Source organism: Hyperolius riggenbachi, chromosome 7, assembly GCF_040937935.1.
Source record: "Hyperolius riggenbachi isolate aHypRig1 chromosome 7, aHypRig1.pri, whole genome shotgun sequence".
NCBI lineage: Eukaryota > Metazoa > Chordata > Amphibia > Anura > Hyperoliidae > Hyperolius > Hyperolius riggenbachi.
The window spans coordinates 270158942-270180323 of NC_090652.1; the positions used below are offsets into that span (position 1 = coordinate 270158942).

The following is a 21382-nucleotide window of genomic DNA, read 5'->3' on the forward strand; positions in this document are numbered from 1 at the left end:
GAGTGTCTCGCTCCGCATCACATGGTCCCGCTGGCCAATCAGCGCCACTCTGGGAGACATTATAGGACTCGAGCCGCCTAACGCGGCTCACTCTACCGTCGGCTCTTGCAGCACCATACGTTGTGTTAGGTGCACGTTATGCGACCTTAACGTGCCACCTAATGCAACGTCTTGGTGTGCAAGAAGCCTAAAAGCGCAAAAACGTGGGCAATTTTTGCGGGAGTGATTTTTCTGCAATTTCATGCGGAAAAATCACTGGACAGTGCAGCGATGTCTCAACGACCGCGTTTAACGCTTCTATAGCACTGAAATCCGATTGCCGGTAAATCGCCTGAAAATGGTGCAGGCTACGCATTTGCAATTAGCGCAAATCGCCCAAGTAAGAACGGGCCCATAGGGTTTTATTACCCTAGCGCTTTCAAAAGCGCTAGTGTTTGAGCGTTTTGCTGAAATCGCCGGCAAAATGCTCAAGTGTGAATGGGGCCTTAAGGAGGCATGTTTACTCAAGAAATTGATCTGACTTTGTCTATGTGAAAGGAAGGAAGATCCGCTTCTCTGGCATATAAAAGTCCGATCTCTATTATAGCATAAATAAGCTGGACAACAAATTAGCTCACGCGTATCCGAGCCTCACAATCGCTCCTTAGTCATAGCTAAAATAGTTCTCTCAATGGCCACAGTTTATACATACACAGCCCCTCCCGAAAAGGGGTGGGCTTTACAATACAAGCTGCAGTGACTTAGGCCTCACTTCCATGAACTGTTGAGCTGTGTGCCCAGCAAACAGTTACCAGGCAGAAGTAAGCAGTTATCATGCAGCAACAAGCAGTTACTAGGCAGCAGCGAGCAGTTGAGAGAATTTGAGAGAGTTTGAGAGGCAATTCCCTGCCTATCAGCGGTCCGTGGAAAGGAGGCCTAATACAGAGATTTTTCTCTTAAAGGCATATAACACACAGCAAAAGTGCATATAAATATACAAATGGTTAACAGGATTGTCAGGGTACAGCACAACATCATTATAAAAAAAGATAGGGGTTATACAAAAACATCCCAAAAGCTTAGATCATAGAAAAGACTCGCATCCCATCTTGAGTTCAGACCCTCTGGAAAACAGAGTCCCGAGTCTTCAGATCCAGGATGTTTCAGGTTTTAAAATATTCCCGATTGTCCTCCCTCCTCTAACAAACCGCTTTACCCTCTCTACTTCTTGAAATTTAAAAGAGGACAAATCCTTATAGTGACATGTAGCAAAATGTCGAGAGACTTTAGATTCCCCCAAATTGTCCTTAGGCCCGGTTCACATTAGCGGTCCCTGTCCGGATCCGCCTGATCGGATCCGGACCGTATACTGTACAAACGGAACGTACGTTCCGCATAGCAATGCAAAGTCTATGCGGACGTTCACACGCGTACGTTCCGTACAGAACGGAGCTGGATCGGATCCGGACTCCAACTTTTCCAACATGCGCTATTTTTCGGGTCCGGATCATCCGGCCCACGCACCCGGACCGGAGCCTGACTGCACCATCCAGAAATAGAAACCTATGGGGAACGGAAAGCACAGAACACACAGGATACAAACACCTGACGTTCTACCCCACTTCCTATGCGTATTCTAGCGGCCATTTCGGATGGGGACACATGGGCAGCAGTGGAGCAGCAGTGACCCTAACGTGCTGGAGCTGTTTGGCAGATGTCGGAGGTGGAGGTGAGGCCTAAACAGCGGAGGACCTGATTCTACAGGTGCACCTTCTGCTGACCCCAACAATTTTTTATTTTATTTCGCTATTTTTACCACACGGATCCGGATGGCAGTCTGCATGCCTGATGCAAACGGACCGGATCCGGATCGGATCCGAATAGGGACCTTACGGTTCTGATCCGGATCAGGTCCTGATCCGATCCGGATCTGATCCGTTTGCATGCCAAAAGGCAAGTGTGAACGGGGCCTTAGAGACCCCCCGATAGTGTTCTGATATGCTCTCCCTTAAAGGGTGGGTTGTGCAGCCCACATACTGCAAAGAGCATTTCTAGCAATAGATGGTATAAATTACATTGGTAGTAGCACAATTAATAAAACCTGAAATGAGAAAGGACTGTCGATTAGAGCAAGAATACACCTCGTGACCTGGTTGAAGATAGGTGCAATAGCGACAGGTGGAATATCCACATCTGCATGTGTCGGTTGTAGCCAACCATGTTCTATTATTCAAAGATGAGCCCTAATTGTATAAACTGGGCGACTGTCTATATTTAGATGTAGGCAGAGCTGGCTTTTATTATGCGCGACCTGTTCAGCGTGTGGCTGTCAAACTAGGCCCATCAGAAGCTGTGAAAATAGGTTCTGATTGGTTTGACCCTCAGGCCAGCCAAGGAGATAGAGGTTCTCGTTGACATGCGTTCTTTCATGCAGCATGGGGTTTTGTACTGGGAATAGGAGTTATTTAATTAGCAGATAAGTGTACAGTGCTGACATTTTCTGTAGCGCCTTACATTAGTGCATTTCATGTCGCTAACTATTGCTTAGAGGTTATGACAATATGATGTTTCTACCATAGTCATAGCATAATGAGCATGATGGAGCACAATGCACATTATTCTCGCTTGGGGCTCTTTCACACGAATGGCTGACAGCAGCACACTTAAAGAGACTCCGTAACAAAAATCGCATCCTGTTTTTTATCATCCTACAAGTTCCAAAATCTATTCGAATGTGTTCTGGCTTACTGCAGCATGTTCTACTATCACCATCTCTGTAATAAATCAACTTATCTTTCTCTTGTCAGACTTGTCAGCCTGTGTCTGGAAGGCTGCCAAGTTCTTCAGTGTTGTGGTTCTGATGCATCTCCCCCCTCCAGGCCCCTCTCTGCACACTGCCTGTGTGTTATTTAGATTAGTGTAGCTTCTCTCTGCTCTCTTATCTTTTACAAGCTGGATAAATCCTCCTCTGAGCTGGCTGGGCTTTCACAAACTGAAGAATTACATACAGGCAGAGCTGTCTGCACTCTGCAGGAAGAAAGAGCCTGAGGGCTCGTTCCCACTGTTGCGACGCGATTTCGGCCGCATTCCGACGCTTGTAAAAACGCATGCGGATGCGTTTCCGCATGCGTTTTTACCCGCGATTTCGCATGCGATTTCGCATGGCAGGGTGCCATGCGAAATTAACCATGACACTGCCAGGGCAAAATAAAATTGAAAAAGGTGCGAAATCGCGCATGTAACAAACGCATGCGTTTTTACTATTAAATACATTAGCGGCGATTCGCACGGATTCCCGACGCAGGCGAAATCGTTGGCTCTTTTGTGCGTTTTTTTACCGCTGAAAAAAACGCACCTCAACAACGCTACAGTGGAAACAGGCCCATCCACTTGCATTACATGTGCGGATCTGCATGCGTTGGACGCATGCAGATTCGCGATAGTGGGAACGAGCCCTGACACTTCAGTGGAAGATAGCTGCAGGGGGAAAGAAACACACAAATGATCTCTTGAGATTCAAAAGCAAGGGTGTATACAGCCTGCTTGTGTATGGATGTATTTTCTATGTGTGGACATACTGTACATCAACCTACTTCCTGTTTTGGTGGCCATTTTGTTTGTTTATAAACAAACTTTTAAAAACTGTTTTTAACCACTTTTAATGCGGCGAGGAGCGCGAAATTGTGTCAGAGGGTAATAGGAGATGTCCCCTAACGCACTGGTATGTTTACTTTTGTGCGATTTTAACAATACAGATTCTCTTTAAAGGACATCTAGCACGAAAATACAAATAAAATTAAAGTGGATTATATGACTATCAATAAAAAATTTAGAAGAGAAGTGGAAATAAAATGCTTAAAAAGTAAATGGTTTGAATTAAACATCTGTATAAAGTCAATTAACGTCTGACAGAGAATTGCCTGTACCATTTGAAAAGGGTAGCATGAAACCTTTTAATGCATAAATGTAGTTCCTCCCACGGTTGATGGATGGTAACTCCCTGGCACTAGTAAAACGCAGCTGATCACCATTATCTAGAACAACGGCAGGTTACAGGAAACAGTGATCAGCGGTTGATCTTAGGGGACCCTGCAGATAGAAACAGGCACAGAGCTACTCAATATGATCCACTTTCAACTTTTTTACATTTTCATGGCGGATGTCCCTTAAAGAGACACTGAAGCAAAACATTTTTTATGATATTATGATTTGTATGTTTAGTACAGCTAAGAAATAAAACATTAAGATCAGATACATCAGTCTAATTGTTTCCAGTACTGGAAGAGTTAATAAACTCTAGTTGTTATCTCTATGCAAAAAAGCCATTAAGCTCTACGACTTTCAAAGTCGTGGAGAGGGCTGTTATCTGACTTTTATTATCTCAACTGTAAGTAAACAAATGTCTTTTTATCTGCCAGAGGAGAGGTCATTAGTTCACAGACTGCTCTGAAAGAATCATTTTGAATGCAGAGTGTTGTGTAATCTGCACATATTAGAGAATGATGCAATGTTAGAAAAACACTATATACCTGAAAATAAAAATATGAGAATATTTTCTTTGCAGCTAATCTTCTAGTAATTATTCATAGTACACAACCAATTCATTATATCATATATTTTTTTCCGCTTCAGTGTCTCTTTAACTGCCTGTAAGCCACTGCATTTTGTTGGGCACTTCCCACTAGCAGTTGTCTGTGTTGCAGTGGACAGTAGAGGAGTTATTTTTTTTTTAAAAATTGAACCCGACGGAAACTGCCGGCTCCCGGTGGATCGACTCTCCCGGGTGCGTTGAACCGCAACTCACCAAAACACAGCGTCGGGTGTGAAAGGTAAAATGAAAGTCTATGGACTTTCATTTTACCTTGGTTAACGTAAAGAACTGCCTTTGCGTTGAAACACACAAAAAGGGCTCTGGTGTGAAAGAGCCCTTAGAGAGTTTAGCCTGTCTAATTCCTTCTTATTTGTGTCTAATCACAAGTTGTAATTTGATGTCTCCCTTTGTCAGCTGACTGCCATGGCAGATAAGCTCATGTGAAAGCATGGGATTTAGTGCAGATTTATTGCAGGAATTATGTCAACTGTAACAAAAATGTTTTTCTTTAGAGGTTTTTATGCTGTTGCATATTTTTTAAAGCAGAGAGGAAGTTCTGATTTCAGGTCTGCTTTAAAGATGTTGCCTCCTGTGATAAATATCCGGGAGTTCCTCTTTAACAACATACCATCCCTCAGGAAGAATTTAAGGCCTAGTCCATACAGTTATTGAACTATGGAGAGGGGTGGAGGAACGATGCATGTTGTCGGCCAGAGCTCGGATGAGATGATCTGGCAATTGGGATCTCTTGCCGACGCCTCTGGCAGGATTGGGGCCCGCTGAAAACTTGCTAGATTAGCTTACCCAAATATCTGGTTGCAAAGTGCAAATTTCCAGTTCCTCTCGAATGAGAATTTACATTACTGGAAGCGCTCACTGCTTCAGAAGAGGAACCATGCGTGACGGAGGAGCTTTGATGTAGCCTCACAGCTTTACATATGTGGAGATGTGAGCGAGCGATATCACTGATTATACTGAGAGATAGGTGCCCTTGCTGGGAATCTGAGCCGGGAACACCTTTTTGTTGTATAATTGGAAATATATACTGCTCTTCATGTTTCGCTGAACACCATTACCGCAAACATGACAGGAGAGATGCAGATAAGACCTGATTGAATTGATTTTTATTCCAATCACTTGCGATGCTCGGCTCCTCCACCCGGAACATCATTTCCTTCACATCGAATACAGGAAACAGTAAAATCTACATTACATTTACATGTGGCAACAAAATGCCATGCATTTCATTAATAAACACTGGCAAGAAGGTCTTCAGCGCTCTTTTGTGCCGATCCTTTCAGCTGGGCCGTAAAACAGGAGGAAAAAGAACATTCACATATTATGGGATTAGCGTTTCCATACCTGCTGATCTCCAAGGAAATGACTTTTCTGTAGAGCTGAAAAGAAAGAAAGAGAAGACATTTAGTGAAAACTTTAACTACTACGCACAGGCCTCCTGCATAGCAACAAGGGAAGAGGGTTTGTAAAGACAAAACAAAAAACACAAGTTTTGGGGGGAGATTTAAAGAGGAACTCCAGTGAACATTTTACTGTTGGCATGTGATGTACTGTAGCTGCTGCATGGTTTTTGGCAGTTGGAAACAGCTGTAAAAACCTATTTCCCACAAAAGTTCGAACTTTTCTTGTGGGAGGGGTTACTTGTGGCAGGGGTTTCATCACAATATCAGTCATACAGCGCCCCCTGATGGTCTGTTTGTGAAAAGGAATAGATTTCTCACGTAAAAGGGGGTATCAGCTACTGATTGGGATAAAGTTCAATTTTTGGTCGGAGTTTCTCTTTAAGCAAGCCAAACACTGGTCGATTTTTTTCCATCGGCTTCTGGCCGATTCAACTATTTGATCCAATCTGCTAGAAATCTATGCCCTACATGCAAGCCTGATCAACTGAACGATTTTCATACAAGATTGATCAGCTTTTTCCCACAATGCAACGAGGTTCACAGATGACAAACTGTCAGGACCATGGTCGTGATATCACACTGTGGGAGTGGCTTCCCCACAATATTAGCCATACAGATGTCCCTGATAATCTATTCGAAAAAAGGTACAAATTTATTGTGGCAAAGGGGGTATCAGCTACTGATTGAGATGAAGTTGAAACCTTGGTGACAGTTCCTTTTTAAATGGTTTGAATTTTCCTTAAATCTTAGTTCTGAGACGTATGTATGCATGTATGTATGCATGTATGTGTATATGTATGTGTATATATTATATATTTTTTTTTATTACACACACACTTAGAAATTCAGCAGTTGCCTGCAGCTCCTAGTTTTTTCTTTCAATCACTTTTCACATCATTGAAACATTTTCCTCCTCTTCTTGCCACGTGAAGCTGCCCGCAGTGACCAGCGTTGCTCTGCTTGGAATGCGTTTGAAATCCACAAATCGCTGATACTTTAACTATATATAGGATGAGAGTTCTCAGAAGGAGAGGTGTATAAATAGCCCCCCCCCCCCTTCCCCACCATCCCCGGCAGCACAGGATAAAAGATACTGATCCATCTATAAAAATTCCAGTCACCAAGCTACTTCCTTGCCGAGATTACACATTAAACCCGCGCACAATAGAGGCCTGTGCCTGCCAGGCCAGCTGACTGATGTGCGGTATATTCCCATGCCAGAAGATGACACGCTCACAGCTAACTGGTGTCAGAGAGAAGGGGGGCAGCGGCCTGCTCTCCGGGCGATTCTATGGTACGGAGTACCCCATGAAGTGCTACTGCATTCTGCACTGAATAGGAATAATGTGGATCTTTTAAAAAAAATGATACATACTGTAGATAATTCACAAGTTATTAAATGCACAAGTCTCAAACACTTTCTCTGGCAAGCTGACTGACACACCTATTTGAACGGGTCTGGAGATAAGGGCAATAGTGTCATCTCTAATGCTAGGTAGACACGTTGCGTTTCCGCGTCGATGTGCCGCTCGATTCGCGTCGATTCGATTATTTCCAACATGTCCGATTTGCTGGATCGATGGATCGTTAGGTCGATTTGCCATACTTTACATGGCATTCGACCTAAAAATAATCGAAATGCACTCGGAAATGCTTGGAAATAATCGAACCGATGTGAATCGAGCGGCACATCGAACGCCGAATCGCAACGTGCGTTACCAGCATAATGAAAACAGAAACTTTCCTTTGCCCGCTTATAATGATTAACCACCCTGGCGTTCTATTAAGATCGCCAGGGCGGCTGCGGGAGGGTTTTTTTTAAATAAAAAAAAAAACTATTTCATGCAGCCAACTGAAAGTTGGCTGCATGAAAGCCCACTAGAGGGCGCTCCGGAGGCGTTCAGATCGCCTTCGGCGGCCAAAAGTAACACGGAAGGCCGCAATGAGCGGCCTTCCTTGTTTTGCTTACTTCGTCGCCATGGCGACGAGCGGAGTGACGTCATGGACGTCAGCCGACGTCCTGACGTCAGCTGCCTCCGATCCAGCCCTTAGCGCTGGCCGGAACTATTTGTTCCGGCTGCGCAGGGCTCAGGCGGCTGGGGGGACCCTCTTTCGCCGCTGCTCGCGGCGGATCGCCGCAGAGCGGCGGCGATCAGGCAGCGCACGCGGCTGGCAAAGTGCCGGCTGCGTGTGCTGCACTTTAGTTCATCAAAATCGGCCCAGCAGGGCCTGAGCGGCACCCTCTGGCGGTAATGGACGAGCTGAGCTCGTCCATACCGCTAAGGTGGTTAAAGTACACCTAAAACATTGAGGCAGGGAACAAACTTGAGAGTTTTCGTACGCATTTTCTGCACAGAAAAACAGAACTCATGCTAATCAATGGGCTAGTTCACAGATGTGTTTTTCGTGCGCAGAAAAAAAACTGACATTCTGCATGATGATTCTGCACATTTTGTCAGTTTTCTGTATCAATTACATCAGCTGCTGTGGAAAAAAAAAAAAACAACAACTGTGTGTGTTTTCCTGCATAGAAACACACTCGGTGTGTAGAAAACGTATGCAGAAAAAAACGTGCACAGAAAACTGAAAGTCAAGTGTGTTCCCTGCCTAAAAGGAAACAAAATTAGACACTTACCTCAGTAGATTTTCCAGAGGCTTCCCTGATGCCCAGGACCCCTCCGCTGCTGTCTGGGACCTTCTTCCTGTTTGCAGCCATGCTCCCTCCCCACAGAGGGGAGAGTGGCCACAAGCAATACTCGCTGAGGGTTCTTTAGAGTGTCCCAGCACAGGGCAGGAGGGGCGAAGGAAGACCAGGGAAGGCTCTGGACCATCTAGAGCAGCCTTTCTCAAACTTTTTACACTGAAGGAACCCTGCAAATACTTTTTTGATCTCAAGGAACCCCTGAATTTATTTTGCAGGAGGCGTGGTCTTTAAAGAGGAACTTCAGCCTAAACAAACATACTGTCATTAAGTTACATTAGTTATGTTAATTAAAATAGATAGGTAATATAATCTCTTACCCACCCTGTTTTAAAATAACAGGCAAATGTTTGATTTCATGATGGCAGCCATCTTTTTGGTTGAAAGGAAGTGACAGGGAGCATAAGACACAGTTCCAACTGTCCTGTGTCCTGAGCGCCTCTCCCAGTTGCTAGGCAACGTGAACAACATAGGAAATCCCATCATGCTCTGCACAGCATCAGGGGAAAAATGCCTGGGCTTTTTTTCTTTGATAGGTGGAGCTTAGGTAAAAATGCAGCTAAAAATTATGCTTTGGTAAGAAAAACAAATTCCTGATGCTGTGAAACTGTTAAAGAAACACCAAGCCTTTTCAGTTCTGCGGAGTAGATTTTTAGTCCGGAGGTTCACTTTAAAAGCTGGTGTGGATGTTTACTCCACTACTCCCATTACGGTCCTATTCATAAGGTCTCCTTATTCAAGTGCTTTTTTATTAATGTTCTCATTAATACTCTGACCCCCAATGTAGTGATTATTTTTACAGCACCCTCTATTATAGTGTGCTCTCTATCATACTTCCCCCCCAACCCTCACGATTGGGAAAATATGCCAGGGAACCCTTGCAGAGGACTCAAGGAACCCTGGTTGAGAAAGCCTGATCTAGAGGTTTCCCCTTATGGAGATAAGTAACTTTTTCTGTATCCCGATTACAGGTACCCGTTAAGGCCCAAGTAAACCCACAACTGAGCCAAGCAAAATCTGAAAGCAAACTCGTTGATTTGTATAACTTGTAAGTTATTATCTTTTGGACTTAATTTTTTAAGTAGAAAAATCCTGTGCTCTTTCTACTGTTCTACTCATGCAGGCTTGACCGCTAGTTTCGGTTATTTCCTGTTACCTGGAATCTGAACTACTTCCTGTGAACTGCAAAGTCCCACCTCCTTCTATGGACAGTATTATAGATGGGTTAGTGCTGTAATGCTAGTATTGTTGGCTATGTAGTCTGGTGTCTATTATTCTTCCTACCATGTCTTGCATGGTCACCCACAGGGCCATTTCTGATCCATTTCGTGGCTGAGGAAGAACAACCTGTGACAGTCTACTTCTACCGTTCCCCACACACATTCCCTCATTCCATGTATAAAAGCGGAGTGAGGATCCTCCCGTATTCATATCCAAGGTTTACACTATAGGAGACATTGGAAAGCTGTAAGATATTGAAGAGGCACTACAAGAGCTGAAATATGCAGTGCACACATACTCACAAAAAGGGTGTGTGGAAAAAAGTAACAGAGATAGTCAAATATGATATTTTACTATGCTTTGCCATAGAATATGTGGGTCTTGCGTGGCTTCCTAATGAGAGGCTGCCCTGTGTGGTTTGCAGCCAGTCCTGTCTCCCTCTCCAGCCCCAGCCAGCTCTCGCCTCCTTCCATACAGGCTGCTGGGACCGCCGACATGAGACGAGAGAGATGAGAGAGCAGCAGCCAGTCCTGTATATATATCGGGTGCCGATATTTCCGCTCTGGCACCCAAAGCCCGCTATTTTGTATTGATGCCTATGGCTGCGACCATTTAGCCCACTTATGCTCTTTTTTTCCTGCCCCACTGTGCACTGCAGGCTGCCTGAAACTGAATAATCTTAACAGAGTACCGTTCTCTGTACACCAGAGGGTGCGCCCCAGGCCTTTGCCTAGGTGGCCAGAGCCCAGAGACATCCCTGGTCGCAGTTAACGCATAGATTGTGTGTTAACTGTAACCTAGAGCAATCATGAGAAAACAAACGATCGTTACCCTCACATGCCTGGTGAGAGAAATCAGGAATTTGCCCTGACATCACAATATGGGAGGGGTATCACCACAATATCAGCCATACAGAACCCACTAAGGATCTATTCAAGAAAAGGTAAGATTTCTCATGGGAAAGGGGGTACGAGCTACTGATTGGGATAAAATTTAATCCTGGGTTTAAGTTCTTCTTTAAAAATGTAACTTAAAGAGGGAACTTCAGTGAAAATAATGTAATGAAAAAGTGTTTTTACAATAATTATGTATAAATTATTTAGTCAGTGTTTGCCCATGTAAAATCTTTCCTCTCCCCGATATATATTTTGACATTTATCACATGGTGACATTTTTATAACAGTGGTTATTTCCCACAATGCACCATGGTCCTGACATCACACTGTGGGAGGGGTTTCACCATAATATGAGCCATACAGCGCCCTCTGATGATCCGTTTGTGAAAAGGAAAAGATTTATCATGGGAAAGGTGGTATCAGCTACTGAATTGGGATGAAGTTGAAATGACTGGTAGGAGGAGTTTGTCTAATAAAAAGTACTGGAGTGATGCTTTCATTTTCACACATTCTCTACATTGAGTGAGAAACTGCAAGCGCCACTTCAGATTCTTTCTACCAGAATCACCTTACTGCTAAAGGCACAAAAAAATCCCCTCCAACCACACCAACTCTCCAAGTTAATTAAAACCTCAGTGTCAAGTGTGAGTCTTCCGGGCAGTCCCCAGAATCCTGACAGGCATGTGACTTAGTGATGTGTGGGGCTGGAAAGGCCTGCATGTGGAGAGAGCCTATTCTCCTGTAAGGAGAACTAGGGCAGAGGGAAATAAGAGCATTGATTTTATTTCCGCTTGTGTTTTCTTCCATCCAGGGGGCAAGCAACAGAGGCAACCTCATTTACTGATAAACGATTGCTTCTTGCATCAGTCAAGTGACAAAACTGCTTAGCTCGGCTCTATGTGTAATAAGAGCAGCTCGCCAGCTAATATCGCTCGCTGTGGGAGACGGCGGCCGGGGCCGAGTTTTATTAATAAATTATTATTGATAGAATAACAGGTCTTAATAGATTTCTATAAATCATCTTGTTCTCGTAAAACGGATGTTTCTCCTACCGTGAAATAACTGCATGCCGTTATAGGGATAGCCACTCGTTCTCCATGTGTTTGGCACTTAAATGTCAGCGTTACGAGTGGGAGACATCTCAAGCTCACTCCAACCTGAATTATCGCAAATTCTTTCTGTTTTAGGAAAGCAAACTTTTGTTTCTCTTTACATACTATGGGTGGGAAATGCCAACAGAGCTGATGTATAGGACTGTCATAAATAACAGGAAACAGCACCCCTAGTGGCGGCATGAGGAATACCAAGAGAGGTTATTTTCCCCAAGAATACACTCTGGCAGATAAAAAGTGCAGCTCAGATTATACCCATCAACCACTTCCATTTCCTCATCCTTGATGTTCAGTTTTAGGTGTAGCAGTGTTTCTCAACATTTTATTGGTATGTACCCCTTTTAAAACCCTGTACTCACCGAGTACCCTCTAGCATAGTAAACATTATCACAAGTACCCCTTACAAAATATATATTTAATCATAGTACATGATAATTGGTTCTAAACAATTTCCAAGCATCTACTATTGCTTTTAATTAGCTAAAATACTAACTTGGTGTTGTTTAAATAAGATTTATCTTTTTCTAAAACTGTAAATTTGATATTCTTGGTTAAGTATATCAAGCCCAAGTACCCCCTGGAACCATCAGAAGTACCCCCTGGGGTACGCGTACCACGCGTTGAGAACCTAGGTAGTAGGGTATCGATCAAGACAAAAAATTCCAGAGCCCTTCCAATCGGATGACCTCATCACGGTGGAAGGGTCTAGTACGAAATCCTTTGCAATGTATATTACTTTAGAACTGAACATCCTCAATTAGTGTAGGTATGTAGCACTGTCTCAGCTGTAACAAATGCAGACAGTGAGAATAATATGGAGGCTGCCATATTTATTTCCTTTTAAACAATACCAGTTGCCTGGCTACTCCGCTGACCCCTCTGCCTCTAATACTTTTAGCCATACCCCCTGAACAAGCATGCAGCAGATCCGGTGTTTGACATTATTGTGATCTGACAAGATTAGCCACATGTGTGATTATGGTGTTATTCAAACACTACTGCAACCAAGTAGACCAGCAGGGCTGCCAGGCAACTGGTATTATTTAGAAGGATATAAATATGGAAAACTCCATATCCCTCTCACTTCAGTCGTCCTTTAAATAAAACAAAACAAAGAAAAATGTGTATTGTTGCTCTATATTGCCCTAAAATTGCACCTCAAGGCAGTTCTAACATTAGTCGCAGGTACCAGGTAAACAGAAAGCAGCCAACAATGGCTAAAGCTTTGAAAACAGAGTGAAAGTAATGTGAAAAATATCCCATATTGTCAATACAGGGCCTTAGGCTTGATCCACACTTTATCAGTTTTCTGCATGTGTTTTTCTGCATGAGTTGTCTGACAGTGTTGCTTTGCTGTCAGTTTTTTCTACATGTGAAAAATGCATTCAAGGGTGAACTAGACCATTATTTAAAGAAAAACCATAACCAAGAATTGAACTTCATCCCAATCAGTAGCTGATGCCCCCTTTCCCAATAGAAATCTTTTCCTTTTCACAATGGATCATCAGGGGGCTCTGTATGGCTGATATTGTGGTGAAACCCCTCCCACAGTGTGATGTCAGGACCTCACAGCACTGAGGGAGCCTTTTTGTATTGTGGGAAATAACAGCTGTTACCAACTGCCAGAAAAGCAAGCAGCATTTCCTCTAGTGACATCACCTGCCAGCAGTAGCAATGTGATCATGTGATAAATGTCAGAATGTAAATCAGGGAGAGGAAAGATTTTACAATGAGCAAACCCTGACTAAATCGTTTATACATAATTGTAAAAAAATAAGCACTTTATTACATTATTTTCATTGGAGTTCCTCTTTAACATTGGTTCTCAGTTTTTTCCTATGCAGAAAACGCAGAGAGGAAAAATGGTGAGTACACAAGCACTTTCAGATTAAAAATAAATAAAAATAAAACAAAAAACAGCATGATGCAAGTTTTTTTTTTTTAATATTATTTAATTGGCTCATACCGCCTGATAAGCTGATGTGAGACAGAAGGAGAAACAGCGAGGAAGAGAGAGAGCAGAGAAAGCAGGTGAATGAGATAAAGGAGAAAGAAGGAATGTACTTAGGTGTGATAAAGTGTTTCATGCATATAAAAGCAGCATTGCACAGGCAGCCAGAGAAATGAAAGCCAGTAATCCACTTGGTATACTCTGATAAAGATAAGCCACACAAAATCACTATTTGGAAACCCTATCTGCGGTCTGACTATGCAGAAAACCGTATTCCAATATCTGCTGTGAGGCTTTCCTGTATGAAATGACTGGGGGAGAGACAGAGGTACATGCAGCCACATAGCCACAAGCTCTACCAGCTGCTAAACCTGCTTCATTTAATATCAAGAACAGCTCAGCCTGGCTGAGAGAGACAGGAGCAGCAGTACCCCAATTCCCTTCCTGCAGGGGAGGATTCGCACATTCTATCTGTAGGACTGGATGCTGCGTTTTGATACAACACAGGGAAATTGATTTCTCTTTTTCTCCCTCTCAGCAGAGCTAAAAAGGTTTTTCTACATGTAAGATGTGCCACGCTTTACTTTCTTATTCACACCACTCATCTGTATGGAAACTGCCGTTTAAAGGATCATTTCACCCTAAATTGATATTTTTGTTACTGGCAGATTCTGGGGAGTAAAATCATTGAACGGTTTCACATCTTTCAGGAACTCCAAAGGGGAGGCCTGAGATCTGCCACAGTAATTACAAGAGGCTTCTATTCATTTTGCAGTATATTCAGGGACTCGTGAGTAAGGAATATGGAGGCTGCCATCTTCATTCTCTAATAAACTATGCTGGTTGCCTGACTTCAGTGATAATGCTCTGCCTCTAATACCAGTGTTCTCCCCAGGCTCTTTTAGCACCCGGCTGTCATCGGCTCACCTCCTTCTATGCTGTAAGCAGAGTTACGCAGAAAATTCTCTCATATTGCCCCACCCGGCTACTTTTTCATGCCACCCGGCTGGAAAACATTTCCGGAAGAACATAAGAGGCCTTTTTCCACGGAAGGCTGAAATGCTCGTATGTCGGGCAGTGCAGTATCCCAGCTGCTGGCTACAAGCGCCATTTAGGTGCAATGATATACTGCTGAATGGCGTTCAGCCAATTTTGACACACAGTGGCATTACCCGGTGGCAAATAACGTTATGTCTGAGGGTGGCAATGCTCAGATGCAACTTCATGGGGGCCTAGCAAGCGCCGAGCCAGTAAATGAGAGCAGGTGCCAGACAGTTAATGCCCCGCCTTCAGCTGCTTGTGGGTCTGTTCTCACTAGGGCGATTCCCACTAATCACTTAAGCCCTAGCGCTTTATAAAACGATAGCGTAATTATAACTACATGGCTGTGAACTCACTGCCTTGATTGCCACCGGTGGCGGGTGCTCCGCGATTAACAGCAAAAATTGTTACCTGCAGCATTTTGCCGTGATTATACAGCGATCTCGGTACAGTGCTTTTACAAGCGCTGATCGAGATCGCCCAGAATCATGGAAGTTTACAATGATTTTACAGCGGAAATTGCAGTAAAATCACCTGTGCAAAACGCTTTTGCGCTTTTTAAGTGTGAATGGGCTCTAAGCCACTAACCCTCGATGGGCAAGCAGCTCAGAGGCTTTGACTGGTCTGACTCCACCAGGTAAATGCTTGTTGCAGGTGTCGGTCTCAAAATTAACTACAGCCTAAAGCTCAGCATGACTGCCAGGCAACTGGCATTATTTATAATGGCAGCCTCTGTAGTCCTCTCACTTCAGATTCCCTTTACTCTACCAACAGATTAATATTTAAGAGAAGTGGCAACACCAGCTCTATTACACAACTTTTTTCTGTCCCACCACATTACAGTTCAGACATAACTAGTAATCAGGGGATCTTTTGGTAAAACCTTCAAGCCACCCCAATAAAAAAAATTTTTTTTGCCAGGGTGCCAGCTCCCGACCACTGTAAATTACAGACACACCGAGCGGCCGCAGAGTCATTCCCATGAGACGGAGTTGCCACAGTGTTAGGAAACAAAGAGTGTGTGGTCACTGGGTTATGACACATACTGATAGACCACAAGGTCATGAGTGCTCCCAGGGGATTCATTTATAAAGAAATGAAAAAAGAGAATGTATGAAGAAGTTGAAGTGGCAACATGAGAATACTCCAGTCCCACAGCAACCACTGCACAGCCATCTACACGCTGATAGGTTGCCATGGCAAACCAATCCAAGTCTGTTTTCACTTTCCCCCCCACTACTTTATAAGATGACCCAATCACAGCACCATATATAGTAACAGACTAATGATCAACTGGGCAAAATTACACTCAATGGAATGCAAAAATTAACAAAAGACATATCTTTAAAGTAAAAGAAAAAACAAAGAGAATGTAAACAATTATGACTCAGTAGGAGACAAGCAAGTCATTTGGATGATATTTCACATGAATGAGTTTGTTAAGCAGAAACCCAGTGCAGATGGCAGCTCAGTGAAGCCATTTCGGGCTCAGGAAAGTTCTGCAGGCAAATTGCTGTCGCAGCTTCTGATAACACGTCGCTCTGGAGCTGCCCAGGGGACACAGTAAACCCAGAAGTGGATCACAGATATAATGTATTGTGAGCGTGGAATGCACTGAACTGAGCGCACGTGGTTTACAACGGCGGCATCTCTGGTAAACACAACTCAGCGTGGTCCCTCTGCGGGGCTCGGCGCGCTCCACACAGCGACAGATGCGTCTACCTCGGGGTCATTCCTGCCACCTAGCTTCATTACCAGACAAATGCAGCTGGCATTACAGAGAAGTCACTTTAAAGGACAACTATTGTGGAAAATTGTAGAATTTAAAATGGATACAAACAAATGTATGTTTCTCCCAGAGTAAAATGCACTATAAATGACTTCTCTCTTATGTTGCTGTCCCCTACAGTAGATAGTGCAAATCTGACAAATTCACAGGTTGTGGACACATCCAACTCCCCATGGGGGATTGTCATTTATTTACAAAAGCACTTACTGAACTGCAGTTGCTCAGTCCAACTGCCAAAAATAATGCGCAAACATGTATGGAAGACGGGTGACTTTTGTGCAGGTCCTTTCCAGGGAGTGATTTAGAAAAGTATGACTGTAATACTGAGTATCTGCAATGGGGAGATGTTCTAGTCCAGGACTGGGCAATCTTTACGCAGCCCGGGGCGCATGCTGTGGACCACGTGCCGCATTCTTTACATTTCAACCCCCCTCCCTCCTGCGGGCAGCAGCGGATTTAAAACTCTTCCCGCGTTGCGTTTCCATGGCAACAGAACGTCACATGATGTGATGTCAGGACGTGCCAGCGTACTACACGCTGGCTGCCAGCGTGTAATATGCTGACGCGTCACTACGTCATATAACCATGGAGACGTGATGTGGGAAGTCTAGTCCAAAACCTGTCAGACCTGTTTAACTACAGTTTAAATTTATTAGACGTCTGAGTATTTTTTTTCCTGGCTCCAGGTACCGAAAAATTGCTCTGAATCATACTCCTCGGCTCTGACTCCACAGCCCTGCTTGCATGCAACAGTTCAGGCAGGCAGTATACAATCAAACTTCAGTCCTACCGTGTGATTGGGTGAGGGTGAAAGCAGTTGGTGCTGGGCAATGAGCAGAAGCCTCCTTATTCATTGGCCAGCAGCCACTGCCTTCACCCTGCATTTTGGGCAGCACGGTGGCATCGTGATTAGCTCTCTTGCCTTGCAGCGGGGGGTCCCTGGTTCATATCCCAGCCAGGGCACTATCTGCAAGAAGTTTTTACGTACTCCTTGTGTCTGCATGGGTTTCCTCCAGGTACTTCGGTTTCTTCCCACATTCAAAAAACATACAGATAAGTTAATTGGTTTCCCCCTAAATTAGCCCTATACAACAATACATACACTACATGATATAGACATACGACTATGGTAGGGATTAGATTGCGAGGCCCTCTGAGGGACACCTAAGTGACGAGACAATATACTCTGTACAGCGCTGCAGAAGATTCTATATAAATATTAAACAAGAATAATCTTACTCTGGGAGAAATGTACTGCTTATGTGTTACATTTTATAGTTATTTTGCAATAGTGGTCCTTTAACAACTGTGTAATAACTGACCCAGAACAGGTACGCAGATCAGGTGTTGTGATTCCATTGGCCGCATGCTTGTTCTAGTGTGTGACAAACTCTTCAACCCAAAAGCTTAGCATGACTGACGAAACATTTTCAAAGGGCAACCAGCAATGGCTGCTTCCATATTTCTCCCAGAACAGGCTTTCCTTTAATCATCCTCTTGTTGGAGGCTTCATAATCCTACCATAAACACGGCAAAGTATGCTCTGGGCTCCTATATACATTTCCCGTTAAGAGGGCAAGCCTTCATTATATTTCATGTATGAGACTGCTGGATATTGATGAGCAATTACACCCTCTCTTACATGATTTATGCATTCAATTAGTGCCTAGATGGAGAGCCCCCCGCTCTAGTTACGCCAGGCTCACATCAGAATATAGCAGAAATATTAAGCAGCGTAGAAATCGGGAAAAGCTGCCATTTCCCTGATCAGAAATAACTGCGCAGAATTTAAAAGACCAAAGATTCCCTTCAGCTGCGCAGCTCATTAATCTTATGCGGCAAGCGCTTGTCGGGGCACAATATTTGTATTATTTGGCAGGTGTGACTCTACGTGCGCTGAGGATGCTTAGTATAGAATTTGTATAACAGCGGACAGAAGGCTCAGCGCAATCACTCATGTATCACAGCCAACAGGCTCATTCACACAGCTGGCGGCTCGTGGGGTTACAACAAGACTGGCTAAATGGAGGCCCCATTGGGGGACTGTGTCGTAGGAAACCAATGCCCTCCCATTCATAGATTGTACAAGCCATTTGAAGCATAACTTAAAGTGACACTGAAGTGAAAAAAAAAGTTATGATATAATGATTTGTACGTGAAGTACGGATAATTGTCAGAACATTTGTTGCAAAGAAGAGTCATTTTTATTTTCAGTTATGTAGCGTTATTTTATTAATTATGCATGATTCTCTAACATTTGCAGGCTACAAACTACACTCTGTATTTTAAACTATGAAAAAGAGCAGAGCTAATGACCCTGAACTTTCCTGCAGTAAAAACTTAAAGAGACACTGAAGCGAGAAAAAAAAAATATGATATAGTGAATTGGTTGTGTACTATGAATAATTACTAGAAGATTAGCAGCAAAGAAAATATTCTCATACTTTTATTTTCAGGTATATAGTGTTTTTTCTAACACTGCATCATTCTATAATATGTGCACATTACACAACACTCAGCATTCAAAATGAGTCTTTCAGAGCAGTCTGAAGTAATGACCTCTCCTCTAGCAGAGGAAAAGTAAATAGTCCAGGAACAGTTGAGATAATAAAAGTCAGATAACAGCCCTCTCCACGACTAACTTAGTCGGAGAGCTTAATGGCTTGTTTGCATAGAGATAACAACTGGAGTTTCTCAACTCTTCCTCTACTGGAAACAATTACACTGATGTATCTGATCTTAAAGAGGAACTGTAACGACAAAACGGCCCCTGGGGGGTACTCACCTCGGGTGGGGGAAGCCTCAGGATCCTAATGAGGCTTCCCACGCCGCTCTGCGTCCCTCGGGGGTCTCGCTGTAGCCCTCCGTACAGCCGTGACGCAATATTTACCTTCCTGGCTCCTGCGCAGGCGCTCTGATGCCTCTCGGCGCCGAAGTAGGCGGAAATACCCGATCACCGTCGGGTCTGCTCTACTGCGCAGGCGCAAGTTTCCGGCGCCTGCGCAGTAGAGCGGACCCGACGGAGATCGGGTATTTCCGTCTATTTCCGTGCAGAAAGTCGCCACAGCGCCCCCGCTGGAGCCAGCAAAGGTAAATATTGAACTGACAGTCGGCACAGTCGCCGGCTGTTCGGAGGGCTGCGGCGAGACCCCCGTGGGACAGAGGACGGCGTGGGAAGCCTTATTAGGATCCGGAGGCTTCCCCCACCCGAGGTGAGTACCCCCCAGGGGATCTTTTTAATGTTACAGAGTCTCTTTAATGTTTTATTTCTTAGCTGTGCTACACATACAAATCATAATATCATTTTTTTTTTCGCTTCAGTGTCTCTTTAAACAAGAAACAGTGAGACAGGTTGAAAGAAGTGCTTCAGAAAACAGCACTGTAGCCCACCAAGCTTAGTCTGAGAGCTCAGAGAAGTACTTTTATATAGATAACTGATGTTTCTTAACTCTTCCTGTACTGGAAACCAATAGGAGTCTCGTATTTGTGCTACTAATGTTCTATTTCTTAGCTGTACTACACATCCAAAGCCAATTTTCATAAATTAGCAATCACATGATATGCAAAATACATCATCACATAACAATAAAAAAATAATTTCAAATTAGAACCAATCTGGGGAACTATATGATTCTATGGGCTTGATTCACAAAGCGGTGCTAACCTACTTAGCACGTCTAAAGTCTTTAGGCACGCTAACCAGGGTGCTAAGTAGGTTAGCACCGGTTTTCTCAATTGAGAAATCCGGTGCTAACCTACTTAGCACCCTGGTTAGCACGTCTAAAGACTTTAGACGTGCTAAGTAGGTTAGCACCGCTTTGTGAATCAAGCCCTATGTCTACCGCAGCTGAAAACGGAGGACAGCTCTTCCCAGAACATAAAGGTAATCCACTAGTAAATTTAAACAGGAACAATATGAATCACAATTCTCAAAACAAAATCGTGCTTTATACAATCACTGACAGTCCTCATCTTGGCTTAAGGGACATTTCTCATGTTCTAATTGATATACAACTACCCCTTCCTCCTCGTGTCATTCTCAAAGCAGGTCAGTTTAGCATCGGATCATATTAGTGCAGTTTCGGGGACATACAAAAATTACTGCCATTACACTGGGCTAAAGATAGCAGGCTAAATAGCTCAAATCTGACACCCCTCACTTTATTTGCCCATACACATGGCATCTGGTTAGTCCCCAACCATAAGCCCTCACCCTATCGAGTCCAATGCCATATACCTAACACAAACGCACAGAGTTGACATTTTTGGCAGCACTTTACTATAATCAGTTACAGAATGCTGTTGTAAAGGGAAGAGTAATAATAATGGATAGGACCAATGTGATTTGAGAAATAAAAATATCTTCTACTCAATGATTCAGAACATGCATGACTGGGGGTATGGTGGAGGCAGGGGGGGGGGGGAGGTACAAACACCATACAGATAGTGTTCTGGTTGAGATTTAATCCTATAAGACAAGATAGATGACCACTCTACCACCATGGAACCCTTGATGTTCACAGTGTTCATGTTTTCTTTGTTGAGGGTAAAGGGGCCCGTACACTGGTCGCTTTGAGCCATTTAACGATTGATTCTATAGAATCGATCGATTGATCAGAAATCGATTCTTTTAAACTCCCCATTTGATCGATTTGCAGCCGATTTCGATCGATTTTATTC

At 43.7% G+C, this 21382-nt stretch overlaps 1 protein-coding gene across 12 annotated transcripts in view; it reads right to left on the reverse strand.

Moving 5' to 3' along the window:
• PKP4 (plakophilin 4) overlaps positions 1 to 21382 on the reverse strand; it is a 471364-nt gene that overhangs the window by 173353 nt on the left and 276629 nt on the right. For all 12 annotated transcript variants that reach the window (XM_068245730.1, XM_068245731.1, XM_068245734.1 and 9 more), the window contains one exon: positions 5933 to 5967. In XM_068245730.1, coding sequence (XP_068101831.1) covers positions 5933 to 5967 — 35 coding nt within the window. The remainder of the gene's footprint in view (positions 1 to 5932; positions 5968 to 21382) is intronic.